This window comes from Penicillium mononematosum, assembly GCF_028829835.1.
Source record: "Penicillium mononematosum strain IBT 11891 chromosome Unknown utg000002l:1.0-8112719.0:1.0-8118358.0, whole genome shotgun sequence".
NCBI classification, from domain to species: domain Eukaryota; kingdom Fungi; phylum Ascomycota; class Eurotiomycetes; order Eurotiales; family Aspergillaceae; genus Penicillium; species Penicillium mononematosum.
Window position 1 is genome coordinate 4,381,225 of NW_026643272.1, and position 23,363 is coordinate 4,404,587.

Here is a 23,363-nt window from a genome sequence, read left to right on the forward strand (position 1 = left end):
TGAATATTGTTCATATTTATATTATTTCAATTTCTTTACTCAATGTACATCATACTCCTGAATTGCATTAGAGCCCCGGAGGCTTGCAGCCTTGATATTCTGCGTGACATATACGAGTTCTGCTTCTATTGGCCCATGACTGTCCAGCAGGCAGCATCACCAATCAACTTCAGGATAAAACTAAAATATGATTTTATTCATAAAATAAGTTCAAATACGTACTATGATTAGATTAATTTTCACCTCTAGTTAAAAGGTCCGATCCTAATATGGGCGCCTGAGAAGCTTATGCGGGGCCGACGGATATCGCCGGGTAATAATCCCGGCTCAACATCTCTTTGTCTCACTGCAATTATCCATCGCATCACCAAATATCCACAGAATCCACTTCAACACCGAAATCCTGGCTAATTCGCCCAGGAACGGTTGACGATGGATGGTGTCAGGTCATCCCGTCCGGACAAGCCGTATCAACGCACCTACAAGGCATGCATCCCTTGCCGGCAACGGAAGGCCAAATGCGACCTTGGAACCGGCCCAGATGGCCTTCCGATCGGCCCACCATGTGCACGCTGCCGGAGGGAACTAAGGGAGTGTGTTTTCCCGGAGAAACGGGCATGGGAAAGGTCCCGCAAACGAGGTGCGCTAGAATTGGGTGCTTACCATATCTAAATTGGCTGATTTCTGAATGGTCAATTTCTAGCGCGATCACCAGAGAGCTACGAAGCGGATGTATCACCCCGACACGGCAGTCAACTTACGACGACATCGCCTGATGATTCCATCCACACACATGGACGGACACTGAACCCGCATCTGGCAAGCGAAGTAGCCAACTCAACACCTGAGACCAACTTTCATAAGGAGTCTGAGTTTCAGTCAGGATGGCCATATCATCGGGATCAAGCCGGGTCTCACCGTGGCTCTCTTGATCATCCTTCCGTAGGGTCTTCACGAGCTGTTCAGTCCCCTTCTCATGCATATGAAAATAATAGGCACCGATCGAATTCCACCCTCGCGAGCTCTATGATGCGCACTGTCGTGACAAGTGGCAACGATGCGCTCAATATTCTCTTCGAAGCTGCAACTGCTCAAGAAGATAACAGTCCTGGTAATAGCTCCGGATCACCAGCCGGGCCTCCATCGGTTGGTCCGAGTACTCACGATCGAACACCTGGAAACTACGATTCCGCGTTTGAGACAGTGACTCGGGTAATACATCCCGTCAAGCTATCCGACGCCACCCAAGACACTCTCAATGTCTGGGAGGCTTGTCGGTTTGTCAAGATGGGCTGGTTCACTGCTAGAGAGGCTGTTACGTTTATTGACCTGTGTGTTCCCTTACATGTTCCATGTCTAAACTGACAATAAAAGCTAACAGGAATTAGGTTCTATAAGAATATGTCCTGTTTATCTCCGATTCTAACTGATTTCTACGCCAATCATCGATACCACTACTGGCTGGTTACTCGGGAACCAGTTCTATGCTCCACCATACTCATGATATCTTCCCGTTATCATGTCCTTCCTGGGGCAGGGGGAGAGTCAAGAAATTTCTTTATCCACCACCGACTATGGTCTCATTGCCAGAAATTGACGATGCGGCTAATATTTGGGCAAGAGAAATCGACAAAATCCAAGGTGCGGAGTCTCGGTACTGTAGAGGCACTTCTGTTGATGTCAGAATGGCATCCTCGCGCCCTGCATTTTCCGCCCGAGACGGATGGCTGGGACGATGATTTGATCCCAGCACCACCGAGGAACCATGAGAATAACGACCCAGGCTCAGCACCTGGCAGTCGTGGCGTAGAAGATATAATTGAGCCAGCACGCCGATCTGACCAAATGTCCTGGATGTTGCTTGGGTGTGCGCTCTCCCTTGGACACGAGCTGGGAATATTCGAGACAGAAGGAAGCAGCTCACCAGCAGATGAACCAGAATGGAGAGATCAGATGACAATTCGTTGGCAGCGCGTACAACGCCTGCTATACGTCTACATCAATCAATTGGCTTGGCGGATTGGATGCATGTCACCGATTCCTCAATCATTAAACCACGCTATCCTGGGGGGACGCAAGCCGGAAGGTCTGGGTCCACCGGGCAGCACATGGTTGACGTTCATGGATTCGTGGATTGAACTTACCAAGCTGGCCAAGTCTGTCACTGATATGTTCTTCCCATCTGCCGCCTTTGCACGCCAGCAACTGCACAGCGGCCGATATGTTGGGCTTCTTGAACATTTCCGACCTCTTCTCAACCAATGGAAAGACAAGTACCTACAGCCCCAGGTTCTTGATAAAGCATTCTACAACGATCTTTTTATCGAATACCACTTCGTCCGCGTCTACACCCATTCAGTGGGAATGCAAGCCGTAGTGGAGCGTGCTGTCGCGGAGAACGACCCCAACAACTTCGACGGAGTGCGACCCATGACCATCGACCCAACAGACTACGAATACATCCAAGAGGTGATCGATGGATGTGGCCAAATATTGCAGAAAGTCACCCATCTAGCCGAAGCAGGGGCGCTGCGATTCTCGCCAGTTCGAATTGTTCTTCGCATAACCAGTGCCTCGATCTTCTTGATGAAAGCGCTCAGTCTAGGCACACGGCAAGCCAAGCTGCAGGAATCAATTGAAATACTAGAAAAGAGCATCAAAGCACTTAAGTCGAATGCCTTGGATGATGTGCATCTGAGCACGCGCTATGCCGCCCTGTTAGACATGCATGTCTCGCGCTTGCGTCGCAATCTGCTTGCATCATCGAAAGTCATGAAAAGTAGTCAAGACGCTACGCGAAGATCATCCATGGGGCCCCCTCCTTGGCCAGAGAATGGTGACCGGTCGAATCCCATGAGCGCCCCTGTATTGCAAGACCCACCGCCGGATATGGGATACATCCCTTCCTTGAACGATATTGGTGCAGATAACTGGCTTTCGCTGCCATTTGATCCATCGATGGCGCCGTTTGATATGAGCCACGGATGTCAATTTCCGATGTATGAAGGTGGAACATTAGACTTTATTTGGAATCTGCCATCGTGATAGAGGCAACTCTGCACGCGAAGAATCCAACGAGGTAGCTTTGTACATAACCCTGTATGGTCGCAATCGCGCAATGTTGATAGAAGATGATACCCCAATTCGAACAATGTTACTCCGCCTTATCTATGGATATTTCCCCGCACCAAAGACAACCAACCTTAGAATCCCAACCAGCCCAAGTGCCCAGCAAGATGACGAAACCAGCATCCTTCAAACCCACTCTAATAATCCACGGCGGTGCCGGCAATATCCAACGCTCCAAACTCCCCCCCAGACCTCTACGCCGCCCACCACGCCTCCCTCCAATCCTACCTCCGCTCAACACACACCCTCCTCAAAAATGGCAGCACAGCCCTGAGACGCAGCCGTGCACGCCGTCTCACTCCTGAGAAGACGACCCTTTATTCAACTGCGGCCGCGGCAGCGTCTTCACAACAGCCGGCACAATCGAAATGGAAGCCTCGGTAATGGTGACATCCCTGCACCAGGACAACGCAACACAACCAGGCTCTATCAAACGCGGCGCAGGTGTGATGGGGATCCGTAACGTGCGTCATCCGATCTGTGTCGCGCGCGAATCGCTCCTCAGAGCCGGTGTCGCCGCTGATGGATCTCCCATAGATGACGGAGGGAGTATGCATTCTCAACTGGTTGCTCCGTACGTTGAGACACTTGCTCGGGATTGGGGGCTGGAGTTTTGTCCCGATGAGTGGTTCTTCACGCAGAAGAGGTGGGATGAGCACATGAGGGGTTTGAAGGGGGAGGAGGAGCCTGTTTCGTTGAGTCAGGGGACTGTTGGTTGTGTCTGTCTTGATCAGTGGGGGAATCTGGCTGTTGCTACTAGTACTGGTGGTATGACGAATAAGCTGCCCGGCAGAATTGGTGATACGCCTACCTTGGGTGCTGGGTTCTGGGCTGAGGCTTGGGATGAGATCGTGTCGGGTGGTGGTGAGGCAGTGTCGGACGATTCCTCGACAGGTGGTCTACTACAAGAGGCGAGGAATTGGCTGGGGGATTGTATGCCGGCATTCTTGCGAGATCAGGCCTTGCCTGTTTACTCGTCCGTTTCGGGTGATGATTCCTCCCGCCGGTTGGACTTTGGGTCCGAGAAGGTTTGTCATTCCTATCGATCAGCTCCTCAATACAATAATCGGCGGGCCGTTGCGGTGTCTGGGACTGGGAATGGAGACTCGTTCCTTCGGGTTGCGGCTGCGCGCACGACTGCTGCAATGCTACGGTTCTCTTCGCCCGGCAGGTACCCTTCTGGTCTGGCTGACGCAGTGACGGCTATTTCTGGGCCTGGTGGTGAGCTTCAACGTTCTGCTGGCTCTAGGTGGAAGAAAACTGGTGAGGGCGAAGGAGGTATCATCGGCATAGAGGCAGATCTTGCCCCTATAAACAGTGCATCGGATGTCAAACTACGTCGGGGAAAGGTTGTATTTGACTTCAATTGTGGTGGTATGTGGCGTGCTTGGGTGGAGGATGCTGGTGGCAACGAAGTTGAGAGGATTATGGTCTTCCGAGAGCAATATCAATAGAATATGGATCCCTCCAGTTGAATTCACATCTAGGCTCACGTATCGATAGTATATCTTCGCCAATTGTTCTATCAATATACCATTGGAACGAAGTCGAGCTCACTTGAACAGGTAGAGGCGTATTTTGGGAGTCCACTATTTTCTGGAGGCGCCTCCCTTGTCCCAAGACCATATTGACGTCCGATGCACCCGGCCCTCCTAAAATCAATTAGCTTTCATCTTTGTGGAAACTCTTCCGTTAAACCTGCCTGGGTTGATCAGAATAGCTCCTCCGTATCTAGGGTCTGTTACCGAGACCACCGCAGGGAGTTTGATTACTGCAAGGGCAACCTTCTCTTCAGCCTTATTGGTGCTGTTCCAATCCATCGGTACCTCGAGGCGAGCGCATTGGTAACTATCAAAGCATGGTGTATATGATAATTTTCTGACGGTGTGATCTATGTGGAATAAGCAAGAAATTCATTAACCCTAAAACAAACAGCCCATACTAATGGCCAAGGAGACACCCATGCTTCACAGTCACTGGGTTGCCTGGGCGTGGAGTGAGAGGTAAGAAATGTGTAACGCCCGTCCGATACAAGCATGCGAGTAACCAAGGTAAACCAAGAAACGAACAACCCAGGAGGATCATGGGCCATTTTCTCTGACCTCGAAGATAAATGGAAAATTGTGGTCGGATATCGTTAAATGCTCGTTTTTCCATATTCGCAGTGGCAACCTATTGCTATAAGTAGCCTTATTCGGGCATTCCTCCCCTCGCATGCAACAGCAACTGGTTGAGATTATCTGGACCCGTGGAACCCCGTGGGCGATGTTGCGGCTCCACACGGCTTGGTATTCAGCACGTGACCAAATAGCACATAACTGATGCCTAAGGTATCAATAAAACCGAGCTTCTATGTTGTAGGTGCGTTCTATTAATACATCTTTGTATATTCTTAATCTTTGAGAATAGCAATTCGTAGCAACAAAATGTTGCACCAACTGTCTGCAACAACGCCCTGACAGTTCGCCTTCAGCGATGTAAAGACGGAAACCACCCAGAAGGCTAACAATATATACAGCAAGGAGCATACGAAATCAACAGGCACGTCGGATCCCGATCTACCACCCCTCCAACGGCGTAAACAAGGCAAGTACCCCATCTTTAGGTGCAACGGTAGCCCCCTCCCGAATCTCCAACTTAGCATCAGGAAACTTCAACTCCATGTGAAACCGACCGACAGTAGCAGCAACCAAGCAAGCAAGCTCCGACTTTGCAAAGCCCTGCCCAATGCAACTACGCGGACCATGTAAGAAAGTCAAAAAGGCATAATTACTGACCGCACCACCGGTGTTAGCCTTACCGGGACCCATAAAGCGGTCCGGATTGAACTCATTCGCGTCTGGTCCCCACAGCTCTTCCAATCGGTTCAGGATTTGCGGACAGATTGTAAATGTCGTGTCCTTGGGAATAAACGTGTCGGCAAGGCTTGTGTCACGAACTGCCTTGCGTATGGTCATGGGCACAGAAGGGTGGAAGCGGAGGACCTCGTTGCACACTGCGTTTAGGTAGGGCAGATTATCGACTGCGGCTGCGGAGATTGGGGTCGGGTTGTCGAGGGAGGGCAGATTGGCGCGGATTTCATCCCGCAGACGACTTTGAACATCGGGGTTCTTGCAGAGTGCGTAAACGGCCCACTGTAGTGCTGTGGCTGTTGTCTCGTGGCCTGCACCTAGGAAGGTCATGGATTGGTCCACGAGGTTTTCTTCGTCGAAGGTGCCGCTGCTTAGTGCAACGGAGATAATGTCAATTCCCGTTTCGGCTTTGGGGTCTTCCATCTTTGCTTTCTTTTGTCGGATCATCTGCCGTGCGACGTTGCGGATGACCTCGCCACTTTCCTTGATGTCTTTGTTGCGTTTCGTCGGTAAAGAGTGGACCCATGTTGGGTTACCAACTATCATACCTATCACGAAAAGGATTTTCATGATGAGGGAGGGAGGGGACATGATTTTGCGATAGGATTGGTTGAGGGTATTGTCGGGATCACGAAGAGAGTCGAAGTCGTGGTCCATACCGGCGACACCGATGATGTCCAGGGTTGCTCGACTGGCCCAGTTACTGACCTGGACTGTGTTATCGTTATATCCATTGGCCTTTCTGCTCTGTAGATCTTCCTCGATCATCTTGACCATTTCTGCACTCTTGCTCCAAAAGACTGGATAGAGATTCTTGATGTGGCGATAGGCAAAGGCTGGCATAAGATTCTTGCGTTGCGCCTAGTGGAGACATTGTAAGTTTGAACCCACGTAGAACGGCATTTGAAGGGACGATTTCACCTTATGCTCTTCACCTTCAGCGAGTAGGACTCCATCGCCTGTAATACGCCGCAAGCTCTGCCGAACCAATTCGGGTTTTTCAAAGTCGTAAACTTTCGTCACAAGCAGCTCACCCAATGCTTTTGGGCTTGTCAGAATCACTCTTTCGAGGTTTGCGACAAGATAGTACCGGATGAGATCTTGATTGGGCCTGTTCTTGGCCCACTCCCGTAACTGCGGATAGGGGGCCTCAAGCAAGAAACTCGGAGAATTACCGGTGAGACAGCTCCGACCCTAGATAGTATTAGGCAGATTCATCGAACCCAAGAAAAGAGGGCTGGCCTACTGCAGGTGAATAAATGTGTTTCAAAGGGGTAAAGTAGTCGGGATACAACACAAGCCGGTAAGCAAGCTTGGACGCAGTAATGACCCCAAAAAGGAAGGCACCCGTTACAACCCTGGAATTGAAAATAGCATACTCCGGCTTGAGGTATATGCCGGCGGCGAGGGCGAAATAGAGAATGGTGAAGCTGTCGCTGATGCGTCCCATTGCTAGATTCTTCCGGAGGATCCGGGGTGGGGGGGAGATATTATGAATTGACAGGTCCAACCACACATACAGCAAAGAAGATAAGAGAATATCTTCCTGAGTATCAAACTACCGGTTTCGATTGATTCTTTAGTAGCACCAGCCCTGGAGTGAAGAGCCCCGTGTGGGGTATAGGCGGATGACAAAATGCTTGGCTCTCGTTGGTTCCAGTGAGGTCTGAATCATATACGGGGTACAGACTGAGAAATGGCAATGCAACCTCGATGAATTCGGATAACCTTTGCACAGCTGAGATGAGTTTGATTCAAAACAATTAACACGGATATAAGACGGTGTTTGAGACGGTTGCCTGGGACATATGACAAGCGCGGACCTCGGGAGAACCTTGGAAGCCAAGCAAAATAACCTAAGAATGGAAACCACATGGTTGACAGGTCAGGTCGAATTATATTATGCTATAGCCCAAGGAATTAACTTTGAACTGTATATGAGATTTACATTATCCAACGGTCTTGTTTTTGATCTACTTTGGTATCCTAGGGTGTGGGGTGCTCCTAGTGAGATTCTGCAAGGGCCACATGTTACCGTTAAATAGTCCTAGCTACTGGATACTCCATATAATTGTCTTCCCAGCCCACCCGCGTTCTCGGGATGGGTCTGTTTCACAATCCGAGATTTGCCACATTCCGGGATTTCCGGAATTTTAGGTATCTTTTGTATGGCGTGCTCATACAAAAGGTACATAGATATGATATTTCAACAATCTAGATTTCCTTCACCCTCTACACAGTTAGGAAAAATATAAGTATATATATCTCTTATATAAAGGAAGGCTATTTCATTTTATATATTTAACTAGATAGAAATATTAAGTGTAGAAAATAAGTCATTAGCTACTAGTGTGCTGAAGGAGACTTATTTTTTCGATTGATCCTCAGTTCTGTTATAGATTAATCTTAGTGCTAAACCAATTAAACTATGCCTATGTTACATATTTAAGCTCCTATCTTCCCTTTAGCTACTTCGAAGGTGATAAAAATCTAGATGATATCATGCCTATGTACCTTTTGTATGAGCGCGCCATACAAAAGATACCTAAAATTCTAGAAATCCCGGAATGTGACAAATCTCGGATTGTGAAACAGACCCATCCCGAGAACGCGGTATGGTAAACTCTTATATAAATAGTGAGCCACTCCCTTGCTATACTGAAGACCTGAATCCCCCTTCCAACCGTCTTTACACGCAAGGTTCCGGATATACTAGGCTAGGTTTACAACATAGTAATCGATACCTAAGGTCCTGGGGAGGGCGGACTTGCTAGAACTACGGGGTTGCTTGGGGGTGAAATAGAGCAGTTAAATCTTGATCTTGGAGTCTGCCCTTCTGATATCATCCACCAATATGGGTTCCATATCTTACTCCGCGTTCTTACAGTATCCCTGCAAGCCCTTCAAGCCACAGTAGTAATCGAACTCATCACCACCCATGTGGAAGCCGAAGGAGAAGCAAGAAGGAGTGCCAGACCACCCATCCATAGCGTACGTGTCCATTTTGCCTGCATATTAAGCTCAGGTTAGAAAGATAACATTGTTAATTGCTGGGGTGCGGGTTCCTCACAGTCAGGGCAACTATCCCATTTTTTAGTGCCGGTATTGCGGTTCCTGTATCGGGTGCATGCAAAAGTCGAGGCAGCAGTGTCGAAGTCCCACTAGAAGCAATTAGTTTCTGTAATCTTGAAATGACCCAGTCAGTACTCACGTATGCGTCTTGAACAGAGTTGCTACCGTGACGCTTGCCACAGGCGCAGAAGTTGTGTACATCGGCAAGAACGCCGCCGAAGCTGGAGGGTATGTTAAGACACAATATGATAACTTGGAGTGAAACACAAGGCCGGCTTACAGAAGCGAACTAGAAATAAGAATTGAGAGCTTCATGTCTTCGGGCAAAGAAGAGGAAAACTAGAGAAGGTAGATATAATAAGGTGCTGGTGAGGGTCGAAATAAGTCGGTAGTAAAAAGGTCTTGTGGTTAGGTAGGACGAAAAGTGACGGGAGGGAGGAAGCAGCTTTACTATATAACGTTCTCGCAGAAACAAGAAGAGAAAAGGGGGCGAAAAGAGGATAGTGAACGTTTGTACTGAGTACGGACTAAGCGGAAGACAGTTCCAGGTGCCTGGATGTCTTACCTCTAGCGGGATATTGGGATCTGCCGATTTGCTAGTTCCAAGTTAGTAACTTTACTGGGCATAGCTGAGATATGACGGTTAATAGGATAAGTTTCGTAACGTGATCCATGAGTGAGACACCTCAAACCACCATCGTGAATCCGACAATGGTATTCCCTATACGGAGTAATTGAAACCGAGAAAATACTTTCCAAAGGATCGGCACTAACTATCTTGTGTCTCACCCGCGCGTGGCTTAGTGGTGTTTGGGATTCTCCACCGTTTCGAAGCCAAACATTATGCTCAATTTAACTACGGAGCTAGCCTAAACTAGGCTACCTTGGTACAGGCCCAAGCCAATCAATTCTGCATGCAACTTTATTCGCCCACTGGGATATCTGAAGGATCCTACGAAGTTACTCCGCCCCCTTTTAAGAAGCCGAGATTTGCAAATCGCTCATCCGCGGGTTCCGGGAAGAGCTTGCAAAGTCCGGTATTGCCGGGATCAGTGAGTGACAGTGTCGAGTTGCTAGGAGGAAATGGAGCATAAATACCGGCCTCGCAGCCCAAGCAGCAAACTCCAAAGCCTCTCTTCACTTCACAATCACTCTTCTCAAACTTGGCAAGATGCGTCTGAACCAGGTCGTTCTCCTTTCTCTGCTTGGCTTCGCCGCCGCTGCTCCTACTCCCGACGGACTTGATAGCTCGCCTGCTGTTGTAGCTGACGACTTCAAGCCCGACTGGGATGCCTTTGAGCGCGACTTCAAAGTGGCTTTTGACGAGTACAAGGAGGACGCGAGTTTGGCCAAGCGCTTGAACACCCAGAGCGCTAGCAATGTCGCATACGGGAAGGCAATCTATGCCGCTGGTGCTGCCGCTGTCAATCAGATTAAGGGTCTGAAGAACTGGGATAAGGTATTAAACAATGCTCTCTTTGTTCTCCCTCCGCGTTGTTGTTGCTACTTCTGCCTTTTATATCCGGAAACTGACAGTACATCTAGGCCAGGGAACAATTCACCCAGCTAGGTAAGAAAAGATGGAACCATTTCTGTCTGTGGAAATCCAGCGCTAACAACCGATTTCCAGTCACCCAGGGCATGATGGACCATAACCCTGACCCCAAAACAGCCGTTGCTGCAATCTGCTACAACAAGGGCTATGCAGTCAAGGATCCGCAAGGGATCTATGGCTTGCACAGCGAAAAGCTTTCTGTTTGGCCGGCGTCGACCGAGTAGGTTTGGAGTAGGCATGAAAGCACTGTGAAATGCTAACTAGTTCTAGCTACGACTGTTTCTACATGGGCAGAAACAACGCCTTCTGGTCTCAGGGCGATGGTGGCACCATCAACGTAAGTCCGAATCCACCACTGCAGAAGTTCCTAGAGCTAACGAACCCAGTTGTTCACCCGCTGGCAACACGGAGCTTGCCGTTTCGACGACAAATCGGATCTCTACTGCTAAATAGTGGAGCCATTTTTTCACTGAAGAATTGGAATGGATCGTGGCGGTATCGGAAGTGTGATGGTCAGAGGGGTTACAAATCATAAGTCAGCACTAGGCTTACTCGAAGGATGGGTTGATGCTATGAGAAGCGGCAGCTTATAGCCATGGATCCCTCGTGCTAGATAGTTGATTAGGAGCATGCCGCTCTTCCTAATGCAACTCCCTCCCTTCTCATCTTTAGCACATACAAGCTGTAGCATCAAAGACCCGTGGTCGGTTCTTGGTATTCGTCTGGTTCGGTTCCGTAATTCGCCTTCCCACCTATCCTGAAGAAGGTATAGATATATATACGGTTCAAATATTATACCAACAACCGTCTTTTCGATATATAGTACAAGAGCTAGGATCAAGTCCGACAATGGGCCACGGCAGTGTATGAAAAAGTACACTCTGAATCAGACATCCGCCGACCCGGTAATCCTATCAAACTCCCCAATCGTATGCTGCCAAACCTTCTGTGCCATCCCCTCCTCACGGAGTCCAGCCAACAACTTCACAACCTTAGGAGCAGCATGCTCCCCACTCCAGTGGATACTGTAAACTCCACTCCCGACCTTCCCATCCGTCCCAGTAGCAACCTCAACCCCTTCGGACAAAGGTATACCAGCGGAATCTTCCACCGCAGCATCCAAGCGGACACGGGGAGGATACTTAGCACTCGTCGCGAAGAAAAGATGTCTCTCCCCTGACTCTCGAATCGGAATGTAAATCAAAGGCCCAATAATCATAAGCACGATAGTCATAATCCGGGTCAGGAGAGTATTCGACTCGCGCCCGATCCCCGTCTTAACTGCGCCGGGGTAATCGTTGATAAAAGTAACTTCTGGCGCTTGCTCCGCCAGTATTTCCAGCGCCATATCAGTCATGGACACAATATGTCCACGTATCTTTAGCATGGACATGGTCTTTCCTTGGAAATCGGTCACATCAATGGGGCCTTCATGGCCACCAGCTAGGACACTGACGACGCGGCGTAGGCCGGTGGCTTGCTTAAGATTGGGTAGGAGGTTGATGATGAAACGTGTTCGTGCGTAGTATCCAGTTGCAGCCATGACATGGAGGCCTTCGGATGTATCTGTTTGTATTATGAGCAACGGTATCTTTTTCTTGTAGGTTAGGCGAGAATGTCCTGCTCACCTTCTCCGAAACAGATAGTCCCACAGCTCAGGAAGAGGATGTTGATAGTCCTTTCTTTACTCTGGAGCTCGCGACAGACTGAATCGACATTCCGAATTAGACTGACGTCCGCTTTTATGAAGGTGAATTCGCCTTCTGGGTTCAATTGTCGACATTCGGCTGTGATGCGGGCGGCGGCTTCTTGCGAGCGGCCGATGAAGTATGCGTGGGGAGATCGGGTGGAGCGGGCGAACTCTTTTAGGGCTGCTTCGCCGATGCCGTTTGTTGCGCCTACGAAGACTGCCACGAGGCCTGCTGGGAGCGTGTTGGCGATTTGGGCATTTGAGGACTGGACGTCTGGTAGAGACACCATTTTGTATTATATATTATGGCAGCGAACTGACGTGGGGATATTGGCGGTTGAAAGGCCCGTTATCGATTCTGTAGATTAGTTGAGGGTAACACCCCAGTATGTATATATATTGCAGGGACGTGTCTTGTCTTGAGTTTTGGTGAGTTCGGTGCATCTATAGGCCGTCCCGGACGAACGACGGACTTAAGCAATACAAGGCGGAGGAAATGGAAATCTCCGGAAGTTAACCTTCGAGAAAAAGAGGTTGTCTACTATCACATCTCGTATTTGAAATTGAAATTTAGCGAATAACTAAGGATTTGAAATAGAACAATAGTAGGTCGGAACAATAGTAGGTCGCTTATCCAACCTAGACGTCCTTCAGATACTAACATCCTAGCGTTCGCTAAACGCCAGCGGATGAAAATGCCAGACCCAAGGATAACTCATACATTATTTTCGATCTTGCCATATTCAGGGAGAGCCCATTTCACCATCCATTCGGACTCGAGGATTTGCTTAGTAGTAGGACGATCCTCGGGTCTGAATGAGAGCATCTGCCGTAACAGGTTGAAGATAGCATCTCTTTCCCTTGCATCAAACGACGGGATCTTCCTATCTCGTCTAGGCCCTTCAATGCTATCCTTGACCCGATCGTCCCAGGATCGGAAATATTTACGGTTTATTGGCTTACCATTCTCGGTAAATTTTTCCTGTCGCGCCTCCCACCTGCTCCACCATTCAGATGGTAAAATACCAAGAGTATCCACTTGCTCACAGGTCATATAGTCCTCCGTGGCCATGAACCCCTCAAACAACGGCCGTTGGGCGATGATAGACCATATGGTACAGGCGAGACTCCAGATGTCCGATGAAAAAGACAGAGGCTTATCCGGTTCGAACCGAGCCTCCGGGGGACGGCTGGCAAGGGGGGTGTGGGTCTCGTATTTTCGGTTTTTCTGAGGGTGAAAAGGATTCGCCAAAGTCTGTAAGCAAGAGCCTAGCTTCTACAAGTGTTATTTTTTCACTTGCTTCTCCTAGCCATATTGGTACGGTGCCGTGGGATGGGACACCAGGAGGGAGCGGTTTGCCATCTAGATGAACAACCGGATCTCGCTCTGGTGCTCCATATTTCTCATAGAATTGTTCGAGTGAGAGCCGGTCAAAATCGGGGGGCACTTTGAGAAGAATGTTGCCTAGGTGAACGTCACCATGGACAATTCCTTGGGCATGCACATAATCCAAGACGAGAACAAGTTGCGCAGCTAATGACCGGGCCACGCCAGGTTGGAATAAGCGGGTCCACCCACCATCTTTCAGTCCAGAGAGGCTAGCCCTCGCTGGTGCTGTAACGTAGCAAGCATGATTGCCGTTCGGGCCGTGAATGGTAAACCTATCCAGAATCGAAGGGACCATCGTCTTCCCTGGTTTGTTGATTGGAGAATAATGAGGAGGAGTGAGAATGGTGGATACAATGTCCACTTCCTTTGGGTTCGAGTTTGCTGTGCAAACTTTTAGCGCAACGTATTTATTGAATTGTTCATCGCGGGCCAGCCACGCAGTTGAATAAGACCCATGTCCCAGCTTATGAACGACTCGATATCGACTGTGGAATTGATCTCCGATCTGTATAGGGTGATAGCCCCCTGAACGATAGTTTTCAAGTCTTTCAATCCCCTCAAGAGGTTCGTAGAGGACATCGGCCTCAACGTCGTCATTGGTCTCTATTGAGTTAAATTTGGTGGCAGTGAAGGCGCAACGCGGTTGGTTGTGATGAAGCGGTGGCACGCGCCCCTTGCGAAGGACAGAAGAATCGACTTGGTAACATAAATCATGCCGGCGCAACAACCGAATAGGCAGCGATAACAATTTACTCATGGCCGCGTTATTTGGAGAAGTTCGATGCCGGAGAATGAAAATATCTCACTATTCTTTACTCCGTATGTTGTCGGCATGAGATGAAGGCTGGGGAAATATAACGCGACACGCGCTGGAATAGCTTGGGAGGTTGTCTGATTGTGGAATTGCTGCCGATCCCCCCGGGGGGGGGGGGGTTTAGGGGTCAGACGCCAGGCTTGTTTTGGATATGCGCGCATGTGCATGTTATTGTCAAGTATCCCGACGGAATGCATATGGACAACTGATTGAAGAAAGTAAAAGCAACTGGGATGAAATTAGCCCCAGTCTAAATAGAAGCAATGCTTATCAAGGCCACCCTAGCCTTGGCGTTAACCTTGGAAAGAGCTTGTCGGCAATCATGTGATGCTCCCTAAAATAGGCAAAAGTGACACCTCAGGCACCTGATTGTTTACTCCCTTGAGAGATAGAAAAATTTAAAAACCAAAATGACCAAAGAAGATAGCGGGGCCTTGGAAATTGTATCTAATGTAACATATCCAACTCTTTAGCGGAGTCAGCGCTTAGGTACACCCCTGGCGCGTGCTGATGGCCAGTGGGCAGTCAGAATGGAGAGTGACGGACCCCATCTTCCCCATCTGTGTCTCAGGGCTCTGGGGAGTGGGCCAGTGAGACAAAAACAACGTTATCTTTGCCCCAAGAATAGCCATATGTACTCTGTAAGTACGGAGTAGGTTGTGGTATTGATGAAGGTAGGGATATTAATTTAGAAACATGAAAAGGACAAAAGGACAAAAGAACAAAGGAAATGAATAAGAAACTCAATGAAAGAGAAACCCTTTCAGCCCTAAAGTGCCTGTGACTTCCCGCCTCCCCACCCCTGCCGAACTCCCTCCCCTCGAAGTGTTTCAGCTTCTTCCCCTTTCTCAACTTCCAGTGTCACTCATTTCTCAGTTTCCAGCCCTTGGAAAAGTGGCCACATTCATTCAATCCTATTTCCACCTGTTTCGACCTATTTTTCACTGACAATTGCGCTTTCTTTCTCCACACAATCGTGACCCCTTTCTTGGCAAGAGAGATCGGCGGTCTTCAATGAAAGTCTGTCAATTGACGCTTTGAATACGTCAATGCGCGCCCGGAATCCCAGCGCTTCATTGTGATCATATACACGTGGCTTGCAGTACTCGATACCTGTCTGACACCGCGATCCAGCCTCCCTCCCTTCCGCAGGGATGCGCCATTCGCGCGGTTAAGATACTATCATTTCCCTCATTGCGCCCGACCGTTGACTCTCTCTACTCTTTAAACCTGTTTCGAACCTCAATAACGACTTTACCCGGCTGGCCCGAGGAAGTCGACCATTCATCATCCGTGATCCCGTCATTCCTTTCAACCCTCCGTGATCATTTCCTGGCAGGACCAGGCCAATTGACACAATGCTGTGCGGTGGAGACCGTGAGAAGGGGGATGTGGCGATGGAGGAGAAATGGGACTACGTGGTAAGTCTACTTGGTGATGGTGTTGCATGGATGGCTTGGCATACTGATAATTCCTCCCTTAGAACTTGGACGACTTTAAATCCGAGTCTTGCTGGACGCCCTTCTCATATTTCTTCTTATGGGTATTTCTATTTATCTCTCTTGCCGTCTACGGTGTCGATACGTTCACTGCAGTCAATTTGCTGGCTTTCTCTCGCTGGTCCGGCCAAGTTGAACCCGCAATTCCCTTCAATATCTCCCGCTGGATCTTCGCCGCCTGTATCATTGCTTCGTTCGTTCTTTTGGGCTACCGATGGGTACATGCCATCCGTGCCATCCGCTCGGGTAGTATTACTCGCAGCTTTCTGGATCCGCTGGCCGTGCGCATTCAGAGTATTCGCTTTGGCAGGCGGGGTCGTGGATACAGGAGATTCCTTGTGTTTGCTGAATTAACAAAAGACAGAAAAGCAGCAGAATATGTTGCTCTTTATGCATACTTTTCTTTTCAGTGTAAGTATACTACTATTGCTTAACTTGTCTTTGAAAGTTGTTAACGAAGCTTCTAGTCTGGATGAACACGATCTTCGCAGATGGCCCGCGTCAAGTTCTCAATGCCATCACTCTCTATTCGGTCATGCAGATGGACCTGATTCCTGGGGGAAAGAATGCAGCCGATGACGATGGAACTTCGTCAGCTGGTCAATTCTTCAACAATGTTAAGATCTTGGCCGAGGACAACAACCTTCAAGCTGTGGTCTTGTTTGGTATGCTGTTCACGCTGGTCATTTGGGTCCTATCAGTTCTCAAGTTGATCTCGGCGATCGTACTCTATTTGATCTTCTTATTCCACCATATCCCCGCGGAAGACGGTACTCTTTCCAGGTACTGCCGTCGAAAGGTTGGTCAACGTCTGAAGCGTATCGTGCACCGCAAGAACACCAAGGCGTTGGCAAAGGGACTCAAGTTACAGAATCGAGCACCCACTCAGCCAATGCTGGTCACAGATACCAACCCGACTCTACCATCTTTCGCCGGAGATAAGGTTTCTACTGTGGCTTCGTTGTCGCGAAGTACTACCCAGACCACTTTGCCGCCTTACTCGCGATCGGCCTCCTCGACAACGCCGGCGCCCAACCCGACACTGCCAAATCTGGACCTCGATGCGAAACCGACACTGGCTCGAACTGCAACTTCATCTTCAGCAATGTCCGAGTCCGCTTCACTGACAGGCCATGCGGCCGGAATGGGATACAGTCCTCTTGATCGCCAGAACCCGACGCTTCCCCCAGTCCCGCCTTTGCCGGCAAATGTTCCATCAAGGATGGCCACTCCCCACTCTCGAGCGACCCCTGCGCCATATGGCAGTGATGATCGTAATACCCCCGGTCATGGATATCGCAACCTGACCAATAGCTCCGATTCTCGGCCATACCAGGGCCACACCCCAGCTCCTGGTTATGCTTCGGCTAACATGGACGCTTCCGATGATCATGATTATTTCAACAGTGGCAATGCGCCTACTCCCTACGACCCGTACGGTCCCCCGAGGGGTACATACGGCGGAGAGGACGGATACGGGGAAAGATACGGGACTCCTGGTGGACAGGCAGGCGCCCCTCGCCCACAGCAAGATTACTACCCACACGATCCATATTCGACAAGATCCTACACGCCGGCTAGCACCGGTGCGACGCCTGCTCCCTATATGTCCAACATCCCGGCAAGCTACCGACCCACACCTCCTCCACAAGTAGCCGCATTGGAACAGCCTCCAAGGACGTTCACTCCAATGAGCTCGGCGACTCCCGCTCCTCAAAATGGCGGTTATGCAGCTTTCAACCCGTCAATGGCTCGTCACGCACCCCAGACTCGCTCCCAGAGGCCTCCCGATCCCCCCCAGCTTTACTCGAGCAAACACCGCTTCGCCCTCGGCCATGCATCGCGCTCCACCAGGGCACACATTCAATCGCTCAAATACCCACCAATTTTGATAAGGCCCAAGGCTATGGGACCTTATTATGATGAAAACCAGGAGCTGGCTCTCCTGTGGTTGATGACCGGATCACTCGCTCATACTGATCACGACCAGCCAGCCTCTCGAGATCTTGTACATACCCCTATTCACCTTACTTTGATATCCTTCCTCAAATTCTTATTCCCGATGACATGAATTGACCACTTTTATCCCCCATTTACTACAACACATGTATAGATAGCAAGTAGCTCGAAAGTACTCTTGATACCCCCTTTATTCCATTCCATGATCCAAAATAATGTAAATAACAATAGGACAAGAGTATTATACACCTATACAATAAGTTATACAATCAACATCTTCCATCCACAACAAACCAACACCAATCACCAAATCTTCTTAGCAATCATCTCATACCGCTGCACATGATCAACGTTAAACTCCCCATCCTTACTCTTATCCTTCTCCTCCTTCTCCTTCAACCGCCGCAACCCATCCGGATCATCCGCATAGATCAACCTCCGCTTCTCATCCCCAACCTCCACAACACCCCACCCACCAACGCGCTGACTACCCTCAACATCGAAATCACGAGATCGAGGCGCCCCACTCTCAGTACCGGACTGGTTATTCGCCTGTCTACCCTCGTTCTCCCGACCCTTCATCTTCCTGTACCGGGAGCGCGCAAACGCGAGCAGAACCATGCCAAGCAGAAGTTTCAGGATGAGCAACACGATGAACCCAGTCAGGAGCAGGATGCCGGTGAATATATGGACAGACTGGGCTGGAGACGGGATGGCGTTTTCGAGGAGGGTGCGGAAGAACGCGCTGACGTGGGCGGCGGAGGCCGGGAGGAGGGTTGCGAATGTTAAGGGTGGGGCTGAGGGGATCGGGGAGGGGCCGTAATTGTTGTGGATGGAGGTTAGGGAGGTTGCGCCGTTCGCTGTGGAGGAGGGGTGTTGGGGGAGGAGGGCGGCTAGGAACATTTGGTAGGTTTGCACGGAGACGCGGAAGAAGAGGCAAGAGAGAGGGATGACTGGGAGGCCGATGCGGCGGGTTAGGTTTTGTTCGCCGAAGGCGTTGGTGTAGTAATCCTTGGCTAGCACGTCGAGGAAGCGGCTGTAGATGGCTGGGCGGTTGTTGTTGAATTTGTTGATGTAGGCGTGCTTGAGCCAGTCTACTAGCATCTCGGAGCCTAGGACGACTAGGAACGGGCCTAGGACTTGGGCTAAGGTCGGGATGAAGGAGTTGACGCTGTTGAAGGATGATAGGATTGATGATGGGAAGAGGGTGAATGCTTGAGGTAGGATGGAGGATGCAGTGCGTGGAGGCGTGGACAGTGGCGTGCTGTTGGTGATTGTGGAGGACTGGCCTGGGAAGCTAGATCCCAGCCCGAGGTTGCCGACGAAATTGAATGCGCCTGTTTCCACGATGTTACGCGAAGCGATGATAGTGAGCATCAGCCATAGCTGGAATCGTTCCACGACGTCCGCACAGGTAAGCTGGAAGAGATTCTCTTTCTCGAACTTGCGGAAAACGGTGGATTTAATCTCGACAAACTGATTCGACAGAAGCAATGTAATCAATGCGTTGGAGTATGAGTTCACTGCCACATTCAGAGTCATGACCTGGTAGAACAGAGACAAGGCATGTGACACTGTGTAGACCAGGGCCACCAGGAACAACCAGAATGGACGAATGATCTTGCTACGGCCATCCGGGCGACGCTCAAGAGCTTCCCGCGAGAAGAGACACTCGAGGACATCTTGACCTATAGCAGCCAAGAGCCTGTCGCTGACCTCTAACACATTGTAGATAACATATAACTTGATAGCAGCCTGTCCACGAATCCAGTGATACATTCGACTTGCATCGAAGTACATCAAAACACAGCAGGTGGCTATCATCAATAGGCCTGTCAGAATGTCCGCTTTGTCATCTGGAAGGAGCGCCGAGGGCATTGACTTCTTCCGCCGATGGTGATACTTGCGGGATTCGGAGGACCGATGTTTCCTTCTTGGTGCTTCTGCGTGCGACTGTCTTTGGTCTCTATCTGTTGGTGCTATGTCTGGCCCTATAGAGGAACCCGGAGGCAGGTGAGGAGTAGCGTCAGATTCGCTTTCGCGTCTTCCACCCTGATCCTCCTTCAAATTATGATTCCTCCTGCGCCAAACTCGACCAATCCCGTTCAGCACGAATTTCCAAATGAAACGGATCTCAGCTCCCAGGTTCATCACCCATGACTCGCCCAGAATATAGACGGCCTTGATGAACCGCAGTGGCATTATTGTGAAAGAGTAAAGCCATGCATCAAGGCAAGCAAGACTCCCAAAGCAAAGTACCTGCTCAAGCATAGGTGCAAGCATAATGAAGTTCATAAGTCTCTCGATCTTAACTCGTGAGGATTCATAGGGGAAGTCGCTTGCTGCATCACGGTGTATGTACAGCGGCGAAGGTCGGCCAGAAGCAAGCTCAAGCTGAAGATAGGTTGGTAGAGAAACTGGTGGCAAAGGGATAGATGATGGCAAGGGTGATGGCATGGCTGATTCTACAATCTGAGGTGAGGCAATAAGGTGGCTCTTAAACTCGCGATCCAGCGCGGGTCGATCCTGTTTCGAGCGCGATGCCCATGTCTGGGTTAGGCGATCATTACTTGGGGTAGAGGGCAATTGACGCCGCGTGGCGCCAGGGGTCGAAACAGTTCGTGCTGGCTGCGGCCGATTGCGGAAGGAGGGGTTTTGAGTATTCCGTGGGAAGGCAGGGCTCTCCGGTGCAGAAGCATCTCCCAGCAACACTTCTTTAGTGGGCCGTAACTTTGGTAAAACATTGGCGGGTGGTGATTTTTCGCCCAGTGACTGAAGCACGAGCTCCGGTACCTCCGGTTGTGAGGCGGAAGCATTCCCATGGACATTGTCCGAAACTACTCGCCTCCCATCGTTCGTTTCTGGTCCCACGGGACGATAGGGTATTGACTCTGGCGAGGACGTGAGGGCCTGGATCTTTTCAGGAGACAATTTCATGACCTTCTCTTTGTCCTCTGATATCTGGTGCGACAGATCACCAGCCAACTCAGCCAAAGCAGCTTTGACCTTGGGGCCATCGTACACATCCACCACAGACAACCGACCAGTATGATCCGCGTCGTTTGGTGAATGCTCGACTATGATGCCGAGCCCTTGCTCCGAATCCAAGTCCGACGTTTTATGTCCTCCGTTCGTATGGTGGCGTTCCGAAGGAGTACCGTGTTTCCATTGCCCATTTGTGCCATCGTGTCCATTGATTGGGCGTTCCTCGCCGTTGGAATGTTCCACAGGATTATCTAGTCGACTGTGTGTCCCCTCGACATAATGAGGTGACGATTGTTCCTCAGCTTTGAAGCTCCCATTGCTCCCGTTTTCGACACTATGTTCTGCCATCTTCCGCTGTGACGGAGCTTCACTGGTATCTGCAACGGGGCTCATTCTGATGACCCACGAACCCGCGACAAAGCGATGTTCATTGGAAATATCCACAAAACTACAGTATCGTTTCTCATACCATCAGAAAGTGCAATCTCCAACTTGCATCATTCGAATTTGGCTGGCGACGGATGATCAACGGCGAAATCAACGGCGAAAGGGTGTAAAAGGATAGGAAGGCAACAGCGGTGTAATTGTTGTATTAACCATTAACAATGTCATTTGTCCAGCTTGTACATCCTGGAAAGACAGAGTACAGTCTAGGCTGTTCAGGAACTCTTGTTGATGTTGGGGTCCGGGGGAAGATAAGGACGGCAGATTATCTGGCAGGTCGGTGAGTCGGTGTGACCCACAAATCACGTGATAATTACACTTCCAACCTTGGAACCTTCAGGTGGTTGGAATACTAGTGATGACTAATGTCTTCAATTTACCTGGGCAGGTACCTCCGGAGGTTCAGGGCTAGGTATGTCTAACCAATGCTACAATATCAATGATATATTATCCCTTTATATACCACAATATATATGTGTTGGGGGCATCTTACATACAGCTCTCTGGGGTCTAGGTAGGGAACACGGATGGAGCATGTTGGCGCACTCAGAGAATTTATAGAATGATGTGAGATCTCTACCACTTTTGCAATTACCTGCAACTCTTTTACTTCGTCTCATCTTCCATCAGTACTGTCTCTGAGCTGTCCTCTCTGTGCCTCATCTGCGGCTCCCAAAGTTCCATGTCTCCCAATTTTTCCGGCACGAGCCCTGCATTCCCCGGATTTTTCATTCCAGCCGCCAGTTGCCTCTTATAACTCACGATTCTCAACCTCTCAGCCTCCTTTGGCGTCAATCGAAGATAGGCCTCAATACCAACAGCATGCATAACCAACGCGAGCCACATAGCCATTGGGAAGCCTATAGCTAACGCCGCACCAATCTGCTCAGGTTCACCATTGAAGTTGGCTTTCACGATAACCTGGCTGTCGACTGTCAGGTTTGAATTGCTAGGTGAGCAGACTGGGTATGTTGAGTAGACTGTTTCGAGGGGGGGTCTGGGTTGAGTTTGTTATGTACAAGAGCTCGGCACATGGCATAACCTGGTACCAGCCAGATGGATACATCGAGATAATAACAGCAGAGAGGGCCTGGATAAGGCGCAGTGTAATGATACTGGCCATCCAGAACCAGACTCGAAGCATCCATGCCCGATGCTGATCAATTTGCAGCCGCTTGATATTATAATATGCGTTGATGATGCCGAAGGTGGAGGCGATAGCAAGTGCCCCGACTGCAGTTTGTGTCGCGATATGACCACCGAAAGAACGGTCTGTTATCATAACAGCACCAGCAATGGAGACGAAGACCAGCAGAATAATGAGATAGCCGGCCACTCGATGGTAGATGAGGTATTTGTGACGGATTGCGGGGACAAACTGGAAGACGGCGAGGACTCCAGCGGGAAGAATGCCGGCGAGGTGGATGATGATTCCGATACGGTACCGTGGCATCGAATACCAGTAGCATTCACCGGGAGCTGCACTGCCAGTTGTGCTCTCCAAGTTGCAGAAAATGCCGTTAAAGGCAAGAAATTGAAGACGAGCAAGACAGAAGCCCACTAAAGCACCTGCGAAGATGAAATCTATGGAAGTCAATATCCTGTAACATGGTTAAGGACTGGATATCTTACAGAGGACAAAATTGTAGCCTTTGGTAAAGCCGATGGGGTTGTAAATTCGGCGAGCCACTTTGACAAAGGCATTTGCTGGGGGGCGCGTAGGGATGACCATGTCGTCTTTGGGGTATGAATCCGCAGATAATAATCAAAATAAACACAAGATATACTGATTGTTGGATAAAATAATTCAGACTAGTGAGCAGTAGGATCAACAAGACAGAGAGGGTTTTATAATGTATAGTGCTGGGCAAGCCAAGACTATTGAATATGTGCCTCTAAGATGATTGCCAAATGCGGTAAGGTGTTGACAGATGGTTACGGCCGTAAGACTCGAAAACTAAAATAGATCAATAG

At 49.6% G+C, this 23,363-nt stretch overlaps 10 protein-coding genes across 10 annotated transcripts; 4 read left to right on the forward strand and 6 right to left on the reverse strand.

Annotated features, from left to right (window-relative positions):
* Positions 1-432: 432 nt before the first annotated feature.
* On the forward strand, positions 433-3,045 carry N7519_003450 (uncharacterized protein; the record flags this gene model as incomplete). The annotated part of the gene is made up of 3 exons (XM_057290228.1): positions 433-640; positions 704-1,331; positions 1,389-3,045. The coding sequence occupies 3 exons, from the start codon at positions 433-435 to the stop codon at positions 3,043-3,045; spliced, it is 2,493 nt and encodes an 830-aa protein (XP_057151430.1).
* A 191-nt stretch (positions 3,046-3,236) lies between these two features.
* Positions 3,237-4,583, forward strand: N7519_003451 (uncharacterized protein; the record flags this gene model as incomplete). The annotated part of the gene is made up of 2 exons (XM_057290229.1): positions 3,237-3,412; positions 3,470-4,583. The coding sequence occupies 2 exons, from the start codon at positions 3,237-3,239 to the stop codon at positions 4,581-4,583; spliced, it is 1,290 nt and encodes a 429-aa protein (XP_057151431.1).
* Positions 4,584-5,687: 1,104 nt separating this feature from the next.
* On the reverse strand, positions 5,688-7,431 carry N7519_003452 (cytochrome P450; the record flags this gene model as incomplete). The annotated part of the gene is made up of 3 exons (XM_057290230.1): positions 5,688-6,842; positions 6,903-7,175; positions 7,228-7,431. 3 exons carry the CDS (start codon positions 7,429-7,431, stop codon positions 5,688-5,690), a joined length of 1,632 nt encoding a protein of 543 aa, XP_057151432.1.
* Positions 7,432-8,849: 1,418 nt separating this feature from the next.
* On the reverse strand, positions 8,850-9,368 carry N7519_003453 (uncharacterized protein; the record flags this gene model as incomplete). Its single annotated transcript, XM_057290231.1, has 4 exons — positions 8,850-8,989; positions 9,052-9,142; positions 9,193-9,274; positions 9,334-9,368. 4 exons carry the CDS (start codon positions 9,366-9,368, stop codon positions 8,850-8,852), a joined length of 348 nt encoding a protein of 115 aa, XP_057151433.1.
* An 856-nt stretch (positions 9,369-10,224) lies between these two features.
* Positions 10,225-11,057, forward strand: N7519_003454 (uncharacterized protein; the record flags this gene model as incomplete). Its single annotated transcript, XM_057290232.1, has 5 exons — positions 10,225-10,512; positions 10,599-10,623; positions 10,684-10,828; positions 10,879-10,945; positions 10,995-11,057. The coding sequence occupies 5 exons, from the start codon at positions 10,225-10,227 to the stop codon at positions 11,055-11,057; spliced, it is 588 nt and encodes a 195-aa protein (XP_057151434.1).
* A 437-nt stretch (positions 11,058-11,494) lies between these two features.
* N7519_003455 (uncharacterized protein) lies at positions 11,495-12,588 on the reverse strand (the record flags this gene model as incomplete). Its single annotated transcript, XM_057290233.1, has 2 exons — positions 11,495-12,174; positions 12,237-12,588. The coding sequence occupies 2 exons, from the start codon at positions 12,586-12,588 to the stop codon at positions 11,495-11,497; spliced, it is 1,032 nt and encodes a 343-aa protein (XP_057151435.1).
* Positions 12,589-13,013: 425 nt separating this feature from the next.
* Positions 13,014-14,445, reverse strand: N7519_003456 (uncharacterized protein; the record flags this gene model as incomplete). The annotated part of the gene is made up of 2 exons (XM_057290234.1): positions 13,014-13,553; positions 13,621-14,445. 2 exons carry the CDS (start codon positions 14,443-14,445, stop codon positions 13,014-13,016), a joined length of 1,365 nt encoding a protein of 454 aa, XP_057151436.1.
* Positions 14,446-15,860: 1,415 nt separating this feature from the next.
* Positions 15,861-18,072, forward strand: N7519_003457 (uncharacterized protein; the record flags this gene model as incomplete). The annotated part of the gene is made up of 3 exons (XM_057290235.1): positions 15,861-15,923; positions 15,986-16,412; positions 16,469-18,072. 3 exons carry the CDS (start codon positions 15,861-15,863, stop codon positions 18,070-18,072), a joined length of 2,094 nt encoding a protein of 697 aa, XP_057151437.1.
* Positions 18,073-18,263: 191 nt separating this feature from the next.
* Positions 18,264-21,338, reverse strand: N7519_003458 (TAPT1 family protein; the record flags this gene model as incomplete). The annotated part of the gene is made up of 1 exon (XM_057290236.1): positions 18,264-21,338. One exon carries the CDS (start codon positions 21,336-21,338, stop codon positions 18,264-18,266), a length of 3,075 nt encoding a protein of 1,024 aa, XP_057151438.1.
* A 657-nt stretch (positions 21,339-21,995) lies between these two features.
* N7519_003459 (uncharacterized protein) lies at positions 21,996-23,121 on the reverse strand (the record flags this gene model as incomplete). Its single annotated transcript, XM_057290237.1, has 3 exons — positions 21,996-22,386; positions 22,409-22,973; positions 23,022-23,121. The coding sequence occupies 3 exons, from the start codon at positions 23,119-23,121 to the stop codon at positions 21,996-21,998; spliced, it is 1,056 nt and encodes a 351-aa protein (XP_057151439.1).
* Positions 23,122-23,363: the final 242 nt, after the last annotated feature.